The 12,817-nt window shown below is 45.4% G+C and overlaps 1 protein-coding gene across 1 annotated transcript in view; it reads left to right on the top strand.

Moving 5' to 3' along the window:
• Positions 1-12,817, top strand: part of LOC115132061 (agrin) — a 291,320-nt gene that overhangs the window by 256,678 nt on the left and 21,825 nt on the right. Inside the window, 8 exon segments of the mRNA XM_029664281.2 lie at positions 1,774-1,901; positions 3,266-3,380; positions 5,189-5,308; positions 5,515-5,856; positions 6,991-7,183; positions 8,725-8,940; positions 9,540-9,769; positions 11,035-11,169. Coding sequence (XP_029520141.2) covers positions 1,774-1,901; positions 3,266-3,380; positions 5,189-5,308; positions 5,515-5,856; positions 6,991-7,183; positions 8,725-8,940; positions 9,540-9,769; positions 11,035-11,169 — 1,479 coding nt within the window.

Raw genomic sequence — 12,817 nt, forward strand, 5'->3', positions numbered from 1 at the left:
AGTAGGCACCCATTTTGAATATGAAACAATATGTTCATATTGAATCTGGAGCTGCGTTGCTTCACTCTCGCCACGCAAACGGCAACGTAAATAGTCACTACCGTCCATGAAGTGCGTTATGTCAAACCACATTTGTAGCCCGCCACATCACGAATGATGAAACGCATCGTGAATATCCTTGTGTGTCGGCTGTGGCAAGGTGCTAATGATGATGTCACACCCACCCATCACCGATCGATCGATAGCTCATTCAGCCAAACTGTTACCAATAATAGAGCGTCTCGCGCCTTAATCAATATGCCGGACCTATTTCTCCTCCCGGGTAGGCCTGTCAACCCAGATATCACAGTCATTAGGATGGGAATGACAAGTCTGTGGCGACCAGCCAGGTGCAATATCTATCAGCGGAGCGTCTCTCTGTATCTTTCTCCTGTATTGACAAAGTGTCAGTGATCTCTCTGAGAAGAGCTAACCGCTAGTCGCTAACAACTGTCGTCTGAAGCCTTAGATGACAGCGTTTATCGGGCGATATGAAGTTATCAGAAGGTGTGGAGAAATTGTAGTGGTGCACTGTTGGACATAGTGACATACTAATACTTTGTTGCCACATTTAACCATCTGAAAAGTGTAGTACTGTATGTTATGCTAAGTTTAATATATTTGAATGAAATGTGCATGTTTTCCCATGTAATACTACACTTCCAATGCAAGTTGCAAGAGGCGAGTTAAACTTCGATGAGGCCTTGTAACTTTCACAGTTCAAAGTGATCTGATAGTCATTCCTGTCTTCGTCCGTCACGGATCCTGCTCGTCTGATGTTTGTCTTCTAAATCTGATCTATCTCTCTCCTCCCGTCTTCTATCTCCTTCCCATCCAAACCTCCCCCATTTGCTCCTTGTCGATAGCCGCCCCGTTAGAATTGAACCGATGTGCGACCAAAACAAGTCCTTATCATTGTTATGCAATTTTAACCAGCCTATGTCAGTCACCGGTTTGGCGACATTAGGAGACAATTATGGCTATCTGTCACGATAATCATACAAGTGCTCTTCCCTTTTTCCCAGGCAAACTCCGAGCAAGGCACCATGATTGATTTGGGCAATTTGTTCGGCGATCCACGGCATGAAACCTCAGCATCAGTGCCTCCCCCTCTCCTTCTCTCTTCCTTTAGGCTTTATTATACTCTTCTCCTTCACGTTGTCTTCAGTGTCGCTGGCACTGTGTTGGCGGAACAGAAGCGAGAGGCCATAGGGGGTTGATGGGTTTTGAACAGGGAATGGGGATGTTTAAGGGCAAATGGGGGAATGTCTTTGCCGAAGCCAGGGACTTTGAACAGTTTCTTCATTTTAACTATGTGTGTTGTCTGTCTAACTGATCTCTCTCTACTCAGTCCTCCGTGCCTCTGCCAACTTTTGGGACGAGTCTCGGTCTGGTAAACTCCAGTCCACTTCCGCTTTTCCTCCTCCTCCTCTTCCCTTCTTCTTTCACTCCTCCATATCCCACAATCCACACTTTCCACTTTCATCGTGGCCAGTCACAGGCTCCACCCCAACTCCCTACAGCCCCACCCACCCAACCAACTAACCAACCAATCAACAACGACCACACTAACCCTCCTTCCCACATATGCACACACACTCCATCACTAACCCCGGACTGGCACTACCCCAAACGGTCACTGTCTGAAGCTGAGGGCGGGTGGTTGGAGGCACCGCATGCCTTTTAGGCACGGGAAGTAGTGTTTTTCTAACATGTGACACCATTTCCTGCCAGCCACCATGAGGTTCAGCGGCTTCCTGCACCTAGACCAGGTGGAGGGCCAGGAGGTCTTCTACACCCCAGAGATGGAGGATCCCAAGTCTGAGCTGTTTGGGGAGACGGCCAGGAGCATCGAGAGTGCTGTGAGTAGCAGCACTAGGAGCCATAGATAGGCTACATTCAGTGGTTCATCGTCAGTCTGTCGAGAAAGTGTACTTTGTCAAAGCTAGGACTGTGCGCGTGCATGTATGCTACTCGCCTCCAACAGCATGCCAGCTGTTGTATTGGTATCACTGGCCCCCGCCGAGGCCTAATCTACCGCCTCACAACACTGTGTGTCTGTGTGTGTGTGCATCGTACTCCTCGCAGGGGCCAGTTGTGGCATTAGATAGCGACACAATGCCCCCTCTAGCCCTCTGTGTGTGTCTGGTAGAGACTGTGTGTGGATATCACCTAAGGTGAAAACTAGAGAGGGGGAGAAGTGGCCATGTGTCTGGGCTTGTCTGGGCACACACACGCACACACACTGAATGTAGACACAGATTGGCTTTGCCACACTGCCTGCAGTTCCATCCTCCACACAGCAGGGGCCCCCTGTGCAATAATTCCAGCATGCTATTATGGATAATGGAATAGAGTTTGGAAAGAAGTGGAGTGGGAGTGTTGTCTCTCACCCCCGTACGAGCAATGTTGAGTGAACAGAGGAGGAAGAGAACAGCAGAACTAAGTGTACACTTCAAGATCATTTGACGTGTGGGTTAGCAGCGATAAGCACTGATTCAAATGAGGTCAGGCACTTGGTACAGTACCGTATGTCTCCCTTAAGGTATCAACTTGAGTCGGTCGAGTGAGATACATTATGAATGTTATTCTCTGGTTAGTAGGGAAGCCATGTGGATTGTGTACAGTTGAGCTATTTCCTTCCTGACAATGATTTAGACCTCAGGTTGGGCACCGAAAGCACGCACACACACACACACGCAGTGTGAATCGGAAGCTAAACCAATCAGCAGCCAGCGTGCATCCCGCTTACCTGACATTTACAACTGTCTCTGAAAAATAACATGTTCATTTAATTATTCCCCAGCTCCAGTTAAATGTCAATTTGTGCACCCAGACTAGGCCCAATGGGGTTCTACACAGTTGTAGACCTATCCACTGACATAGGTGCATCCCAAATAGCACCCTACTCTCTATATAGTGCATTACTTTTGACCAGGGCCCGTAGGGGTCAGTGTAGAGCCCCATTTGTGATGTAGAGATATTGTCTTCCCCATTCTTCTGGAGAATGAGTTCACTGCACTCAAATTGAACGAGCCACTGCACAGAGGTTATCACCTCGCTCATTGATCATTGCTGGGTTTTTATTTGGCACAAAAAGGAACATACGGACTGAAACAGACCACCTGAACTTGTCCAATAAGAAATGCTTGATTTAGTTCTCCTTTGCCAAATGTATTGCTTTGGTGTGTACTAATCCATGTGTGTTTCTTCCCCCGTGGCTCAGCTGAACGAGTTGTTCCGGAAGTCAGAGGTGCAGAAAGACTTCATGAGTGTCCGCGTCCGCAGCCTGGCTCCCAGCAACTCCATCTTGGCCTTCGTCGAGGCCCACTTTGACTCAGGTAACACAGGACAGGACAGTTTTGGGACAAATCGTGGTAAAAAGAAGAGTTGGCTTCAGTGGCGAAAGTGCATAAAAGGAATTCAGATATGATGTCATCTTTTCCAGCACTATTCATTCATCTTTTCCAGCACTATTCATTCATCTTTTCCAGCACTATTCATTCATCTTTTCCAGCACTATTCATTCATCTTTTCCAGCACTATTCATTCTTAAACTAAGGCGCATGACATGGTTCAATGTGCCAATAAATGAGCGCAATCAACTTTTATTTTTACTTTTTTTTTTATTGCTGCCGTCTTGGAGCTAAAATTGGGATGATATATACTGTGCTAATGCCCATACAACAATAATAATAACAGCAAACTTTGCAAATGAGGCGTTTGTGGTAAGTACATGGGGCCACCATGATAATACACCTGGAAATGAGGCGTTTGTGGTAAGTACATGGGGCCACCATCATAATACACCTGGAAATGAGGCGTTTGTGATAAGTACATGGGGCCACCATCATAATACACCTGGAAATGAGGCGTTTGTGGTAAGTACATGGGGCCACCATCATAATACACCTGGAAATGAGGCGTTTGTGGTAAATACATGGGGCCACCATGATAATACACCTGGAAATGAGGCGTTTGTGGTAAGTACATGGGGCCACCATCATAATACACCTGGAAACTTCAAATCAAACATTTTCTGCAAGAAAGTATTGAGGAAAATTATTTTTGGAATTTCAGTTTACTTCCTGAATTGACTGAATTCAAATGGAATTGACCCCAACCTGTATGGCAAATGTACTGTCATGGCTAATGGTACACATTCTTTAAAAAAGACTGTTCCTAAATCCCTTTTTCAATAATCACATAGTATGCCATCATATATAATGTTAGTGACACTTTTGTTACTGGTTAGGCTGCGGTCTTTATGGAAAGTGTCAAAATGATCATTTCCCCTCAATAGTTATTTTTCCTTTGATACCAAATTAATCTCTCCCTCACTAACATAATTGCTACGCGTTACAACAACACTGAAAGTCATTACATTTTACAAAGCTCCTTGGCTTTGTAATTTTAAACCTTGGCTTTGTTATTTTCCTTTTTCTTTTATCCGGAGGGGGGATATATTTGTTATTGTTCGAGCCAAAAGGGACAAAACTAACAAAACGACATCAACAACAACCAAATCCTCAGAGTGAGCTTGGTGGCGTTGTATATTTGGAGCTGGCTTCATTTCAGCCCCTCCCCCCCAGAGTACTGTTAGTGAGTACTGTTTTTACCAGATTTGATCAGATACAAATCTCGCCCTCCTCTTCTCTTTTTACGGGCTTCGCTCAGCGTCTTTTACATTCGCACAGGAGACGATGCCATAAAGGCGCTCTGCTCTGGCCAGTTAAAACAGCCATCTGTGGAAAACATTATGAGAACGATTAATCTGAACCTCAGTGGAACCTTGTTGGATGGTTGGAGGACAACTGATCCCCTGGGTGTGTTGTTGTATCATAGCGACCTCGATCGCTCTCTTATAAATTTGCTGTTATGAGCTAAGGAGAGGGGAATTCATTTTCTATGTTTTAGGATATTGCTCTGCCTGCTTGTTCAGTCTTTCTCAAACCTTTCCTCTGGGACGAGACGTTTCACAGTTCTGTTTTAGCCTCACCTGATTCATTAATCAAGGGCCTGATGATCAGTTGACAAATGGAATCAGGTGTGCTCGCCCTGCGATAGATTAAATACATGGGAGCACATAGAACAGCTGTCCTGGTTGAGTCTTGTTGTGAACGGCCTTGTCTCCCATGTTGTGCCACAGAGACCAGGTACACAGTGGAGGACATCGAGGGAGCCCTGCTCAAGCAGCTGAAGGCAGCCAAGGAGACGGCCATCATGGTGAAGAAGCCAGAGGAGGAGAACATTCGCTTCACCAACTACGGTAGGACAAGCACCTGCAGGATTGGCTTGCATTGTTTACTGTAATTGCAAATATGAAGTGGTATAAGGAGATTCAATTTATAAAAATTATTAAATAAAATGAAGGCATGATTAGGCGTTTTTTTTGGTTGTTGAATAAAAAAAGTCCAAGACTTACGCTCTCCTTGACATTTGTTGTCTCTCTGAATGTCTCTCTCTCTCCATCAGGCCTCTCCTCCCTCCCCTACTTCACCACAACCACCACTACAACGGCCACAGCCACCACCCCCACCGCCAGCCCCTCCCCCTTCATCACAAGCCGTCCCCCGGGCACCACCCGCCGCCCTTACACCAGCCGCCGGACCACCACCGCCCCCTCGCCAGTGACCACACCGGCCCCCACTACTACCATCACCCCCCTCCACAGGACCAGGCCTGTGCCCCACCACACCAAGGCCCAGCGGCCCTGCGACTCCCACCCCTGCCGCCACGGGGGCACCTGCGAGGACGACGGTGCCGACTTCACCTGCATCTGCCCCGCCGGGAGAGGGGGTGCCGTCTGCGAGAAACGTGAGTGTGGAGTCCCCCTCCTTCCTTCCTTTGACCCACACGCAGACGCACACACACACGCAGACACACACACAGACACACACACACACACTAACATACAGACACACACCCTAGGTAGTTTCACTTCAGAGTTTGGGTCAGTGCCATTAATGATCTTTGAAAAGGAGTTGGAATAAAATGCATAAAGTTCAACACAATCCCATAAGAGAACATTAGGTTCCTATTGATGTCCTGAACTGACATTGCTGAGCTAGAACTGACCCCCTACCGTGCATTAAAGACAGAAATCCATACAGCTTATATTAGATTCCAATCTATTTGACTCAATAGACATCCAGCATCTACCAAAGTCCCTACACCCGCTATCTAAATAACCAATGAGGTTAGCGACCACTGAGCACTTTACCAATCAACGCTAAAGTAAACTCATATCAAATCAGCGTCTGCTGCGCCGAGCCACAAAATCAAGCTTGGAGTGCCGTCGGAGCACTCTGAGCTTTTTCCTTTCGTTTCTCCTCTTTGGTGGTCTCTGATAAGGAACCACCTCACACAGCTGCATCTTAACATAATTGACCCTAATTTCTTTGATAGGGATTAGTTGGTAGAAATCAGTGTGTGTTTGAGTCGGAGTGTGTGTGAGTGGCTAAGTGACGGCTGCGGCACAACACCGTAGCCTCCCTTGGATCAATCAAATCATTAGATGAGAGGATTTCATCAACCACCATTCTCCCTAGACGGAGAGAGGCGGCTCAGGAGTCTGTTGAGTTTGGCGAAAACGATGAGAATTATGATATAATAGTGTGTGTGTGTACAAAAATCTGATTATAAAGTCGAAAATACGTCATCATGCTGTCTTTTCCTCCCTGACGATACACACCAGCACACATTCTGTTAGCCACGGGTTCTCTCCTTCCGTCTGTTTGTTGGGCCAGAATAGCTGAACTAGGCTCTTGTCTCCAACTGTTTAACAAGTACCGACCATAGAGTTGGAAAGAGGGCCCACCCCTTATCTTTGCCATTGTCGCTTCTGCCACGGGCTTTGTGGTTAGCGTGTTTACCTCTATCCAACTCTATGGTACAAACATTACACCTTATACAGTATGTGACACCCTCCCATCGCCCCTGTTTTCTTAGTGATCAAGTACTTCATTCCGTCGTTCGGGGGTAAGTCCTACCTGGCCTTTGACACCATGAAGGCTTACCACACTGTCCGCATCGCCATGGAATTCAGGGCCGCCGAGATGACGGGCATCCTCCTCTTCAACGGCCAGGACGGCAAGAAGGACTTCCTGTCTCTCACCCTGGTCAACGGCAAGGTGGAGCTCAAGTGAGTTGACGGGAGGAGGGGATGAAACAGAAAGGAATAAACCAGGAAGAGATTCAGTTAACAGGGATGTGAAAACAGTGAGCTGTAGATGGACCCAGAATGACATAAGCTTGGTTTTGTTTGGGATGAATGAAGGGGTAGAGGCTAAAATGAGACAACTTTTAATAATTTTTTTCATACACATGCACACACTCTCGCTCTATTCACACATGTGAATTAATACGTGAATCTCTATTTACACATGTGTATTAATACATGAATCTCTCTCTATTCAGAAATGTGTATTAATACATGAATCTCTCTCTATTCAGAAATGTGTATTAATACATGAATCTCTCTATTCAGAAATGTGTATTAATACATGAATCTCTCTATTCAGAAATGTGTATTAATACATGAATCTCTCTATTCAGAAATGTGTATTAATACATGAATCTCTCTATTCAGAAATGTGTATTAATACATGAATCTCTCTATTCAGAAATGTGTATTAATACATGAATCTCTCTATTCAGAAATGTGTATTAATACATGAATCTCTCTATTCAGAAATGTATATTAATACATGAATCTCTTTCTTTGCACACATGTATTAATACACAAACCTCTATTTACACATGTGTTAATACATTAATCTCTCTCTGTTCACACATCTCTTGGCAACTGTAAATCAAATCCTTCTTGAAATAAAAGAGAATAGAACATGATGTTAATGTCAATGAGAATCGAGCTCTAAGGATCACAGTGACTTGCTTATAGATAAAATCAAGTAAAGAAATATAATACCATACATTCTCAACCAAGTTAGCTTTAGGTACAAATGTGACAGTTAATCAGATGTGGCTGTGCACCCATGAATCTCACAACTGTTGCCTTTCTCCAGGTCTACCTTTGTATGCAGTATGAGTTTCTCATATCCAGTTTCCCATATCAACATTAAGCCTATTACTGCACTAAACAGCACTTTTTTCATTGCAGACTATCCATTAAGCATATACACTGAGTGTACAAAACATTATGAACACCTGCTCTTTCCATGACACAGACTGACCAAGTGGATCCAGGTGAAGGCTATGATCCCTTATTGATGTCACATGTTAAATCCACTTCAATCAGTGTAGATGAAGGGGAGGAGACGAGTTAAAGAAAGATTTTCCTTGAGACAATTCAGACATGGATTGTGAATGTGTGCCGTTCAGAGGGTGAATGGACAAGACAAAATATTGAAGTGCCTTTGAACGGGGTATGGTAGTTGGTGCCAGGCGCACCGGTTTGTGTCAAGAACAGCATGGGCCAGCATCCCTACCTTGTAGGGGAGGGGCAGGACATGCAACTCAATATCAGGAAGTTGTTCTTAATGTTTTGTACACTGTGTATAAAGCTAATGTTTTGTACACTGTGTATAAAGCTAATGTTTTGTACACTGTGTATAAAGCTAATGTTTTGTACACTGTGTATAAAGCTAATGTTTTGTACACTGTGTATAAAGCTAATGTTTTGTACACTGTGTATAAAGCTAATGTTTTGCTTCCCACCCCCAGGTTCAACACAGGTTCGGGCACAGGCACCTTGGTCAGCAAGGTCCAGGTTAAGCAGGGTCGCTGGCACCAGCTGGTAGTGACAAGGAACCGGCGCAACGCCATGCTGAGCGTGGACAATGAGACCCACATTGACGGCGCCAGCCCCCCCGGCACCGACGGCCTCAACCTGGACACTCACCTGTTCATCGGAGGGGTGCCTGAAGACATGATGACAGAGTAAGGCCTGACTTGAAGCATATACATAAGTAAATGTTATGTATGTGTGGTTATATATTATTCTACCATGGCATTGTTGAATACTTGTTTCTTATTGGCTGAAAGGGTATTCTAGGGTGTGCATTATTTCCCTAAATGGAACAAATGGAACACATTTCTAGTGGCAAATGTGTTCAATTATAGCCATGGTATGATAATCAAGTCAGGGCTCTGTGCGTTCTCTGGAAAATAATGCAACTCAGTGGAAGGTCAGTTCCACTACGCTAGCCCGTCGTGGAACACATCTTCCACGTCGTTAATTATTTTCCATAGAATGCATAGCCCCTCAATGATTATCCCTTATGTATTTGGAGAAAATATGATTGATGGAGAAATAAGATTTTAGTTGTTGAGTTATATGAAAACCGTTATGTCAGGAACTCTCCTGTAGTCACATAGTGGTTTATTGAGAAGCACATGCAATGAGCAGTGTGTGTTTGTTTTTCTCCGTCGAGCGCCTGTGTGTATTTTTCCTGTTTTTCCACGGAGTTAAATAACTGTCGGATGGTTGCCATTCACACACTCTCTCTCCCCCTCCCTCTCCCTGCCTCCATCCACAGTGTGAAGGAGAGAACCTCCATCGGTACCGGTCTGGTGGGCTGTGTGCGCATGCTGGACGTCAACAACCTGGTGTACAACCTGCAGGAGAAGAGTGGCAACATGCTGTACGGCACCGGCATGGGCGAGTGCGGCAACAATCCGTGCCAGCCTAACCCTTGCAAGAATGGCGCCCCATGCCAGGTCAAGGAGGCCGAGATGTTCCACTGCAAGTGCATCAACGGCTACTCCGGTGAGCCAAACATCTTTCTGACAACGGACCTCCAGTTCACCTATATATCTGGGATCAAATAGGATTTGTTTTCTTTGAAATACTTTGGCTGCTCTTGATTGAGCTTGCCGGCTGACGAAATGGAACCAATAACAACGGATTAGTCCCCAAAGTGCAATCCTCGCCCATCTTGCTTGCACTCCGGTAAGGCTCAAACAAACGCTCAAAAGTATACGAAAGCAAGCCAATACTATTTCAACCCCGTCTCTAGGGAATTCCCTGCAGCCAGGTTTTAGCTATTACGTCTTGTATAAGACTTTTAGGTGTGATGCAGTACAGAAACATTAAAGACTATAACCAAATCCCCTCGCCTGGACTTAGCCCCCTCTCGCCTCTTTTAGAGTGATCACAGTCTGCTAGGTCTAAGCTAAGTGTTGTTAAATGGTACTAGCCACCCTCCAGGCCTAGTGAAGCTTGGCCCCTATAGCATTTAAATGATGCTGCTGCTCTCTGCCTACAGCAGCACACTCCACACACACAGACTAGGAACCCGTTTGAGAGGAGAAATACGGGAGCTTTGTGGCTTAATGATTAGCCTATTTATGAACTTGGTAATGCTAAGACTGGGTACGTATGCAAAGAGGGAGAGACGAGAGGTAGAGAGGATGTGTGTGAGAGGGAGAGTAACAGAGATGGGGGAGATGGAAATGGATAGAGATAGTGAAATAGATGGCTATGGGAGAGAGCCTTTCTTCAGAACTCAGTGGGAGGGGTTCATTACAGCATTCTCCTCGCCTCAGGCGGCTCTGGCTATGGAAATAATGATGGCTGAATTGGGATGTGTCCTGGCTAGTGTAGGGCAAAGCCATTTCACACATCCGGGAGCCATTCAAGCACCTCTCCCACATCCAGGAACTAAGGCTCCGTAAGCATAGCAAAAAGGCAGCAAAGGGTGCTTGGGTCTTTCCTTAATCTGCACATTTAATATTTCTAAATCCTATTAGAAAATGACCTCTTTTACTGAGGAAATCCATCATCATCCTCTTCTCACACGGAATGGAGGCAAAATGGTCTGAAAAGATTGGGTTGTATTTATTAGGGCATACCATAGTAAAGCGTTTCGTATTGGGAAATGAAAAAGAGTGTTTATTATTGGATAAGTTCAGGTAGTTTCAGTCCATTTCTTCACGTTGGTGCCTAATGAATACAACCCTGGTTTTTATAAAAGAAGGTGGTTTGAGTTCTAACTTGAGGTTGGATTATTTTCTGGTGATGGCGAACTCCAGGTCCGACGTGCGCCGACACCCACAACCCGTGCGAGCCCAACAGATGCCACCCCTTGTCCCAGTGCCAGGTGCAGCCGGAGGGAGGGTACAAGTGCGAGTGTCCCATGGGTCGCGAGGGACGCCACTGCGAGAAAGGTACTGCCACCATCTTTAAAATAAGTATAACCTAGCGTGTGTGCGAGTATGAGTGTATCTGATTTTACATTTTAATGTCATATCAGCCCTACTTGAACAACAAACATTTTTCTCTCTCTCCGTGTCGTGACGCTCCATCTCTCCATCCTGAGGGATATCAAATGCAGAGAGAAATGGGCCACCGCCTCCAGCGTCTCCGGTGCACCGAGGAGCATCGCAATTGGCCAGTCGGGCGGTTAGCGCAGTCGTTTCGGTTGTTTGCGAGCCTTACCATAGCCCTTCTCCGTCTCTCTCCCGCTCACATGTGTAGTGTTGAAATGCGTTCGCCTCTACTTAGCTCCACTGGGATGCGGGTTGAAGCGCAGGGCCACAGCTTGGGAGGAGATCCTAACACACCGGAGCTCCGTTTGAAGTTTAGCATTAGCGCTTTCAGCGATTATGTTTGCAACCGTTTTTTTTGCTCTCTTTTTCCCCCCCCGCCACATCCACCAAATTCTCATGGATGTTGTCAGAATGTAAAAGACTGAATGAAGGTTGGTGTTCAAAAGTGAAGTCTATTTATTTGTTCTTAAGACACACAGGCATAGACACATACGCGCAGTCTCGCTCATACATTCACACACACGTACACAAAGACACACACTCCTAGTCCCACTGGGTTACAAGTCCCAGTTAGCAGGTGATTAAAATAAATTGGGGGGAACTGAAAATCACTGAGGGGAAGAGCGTCTTACGCGCTGAGGGCTTCGATGAAATCAATGAGATGACTAATGGCATCTATTCTCTGCCTGTGGTGATTAATGAAGAAGTCACTCAGCCTGAGTGTCTGGCCAACACTGGTTTTGGATCAGATAAGAAGCCCTCTTTCAGCGGCTTATGTTAAGGGCTGTGCTGAGAACAGTTAAAGGGATACTTTGAGATGTTAGGCAATGAGGCCCGTTATCTACTTCCCCAGAGTCGGATGAACTCGTGGATACCATTTTTATGTCTCTGTCTCCAGTATGAAGGAAGTTAGAGCTAGCATGCTAGTAGATACCCATAGACTTCCAGCCATTGCTCTAATGCTAGTTAGCATTGGCTCGCGAAACTACCTCTAACTTTCTTCGTACTGGACACAGACATAAAAAATGTATCCTTTAAAGAAAGGATCCCTCAGATCAGATATGAAAAAAAAATGATTAAGTGGCGAATGCTTTAAAGGCTGTACTGGGAACATTTAAAGACAGGTGGTGTGGCCAACCAAGTGAAGCCCTGGGTAGACATCGTTGTATTGATAAGTATAAGAGTGCCACTCCCTAGTATTTGTCTGCAGACCACCATTTAACCACACAGAGCTGCTGTCCTGGAACTCCATGTGATATTTTCTGTTCAAACTGTCTGTCGGTCTACTTTCCTTACCTTCCTTTACCTTGTCACTCACTAATCATCCTTCCTTCCTTTACCTTGTCACTCACTAATCATCCTTCCTTCCTTTACCTTGTCACTCACTAATCATCCTTCCTTTTTTTTTTTTTTTTTAAACGAAAGAATGTGATTGTTTCATAAGATTGTGTCTTGCTTTTCGTGTATTGTGTAGTTGATGAGTGTGCTTGTTGTTTGTTGATGTGTTAATGCAGGGCTCATCTGCGAAAGAGACCGTGGTCTCACC

Source organism: Oncorhynchus nerka, linkage group LG7 (genome assembly GCF_034236695.1).
Source record: "Oncorhynchus nerka isolate Pitt River linkage group LG7, Oner_Uvic_2.0, whole genome shotgun sequence".
NCBI lineage: Eukaryota > Metazoa > Chordata > Actinopteri > Salmoniformes > Salmonidae > Oncorhynchus > Oncorhynchus nerka.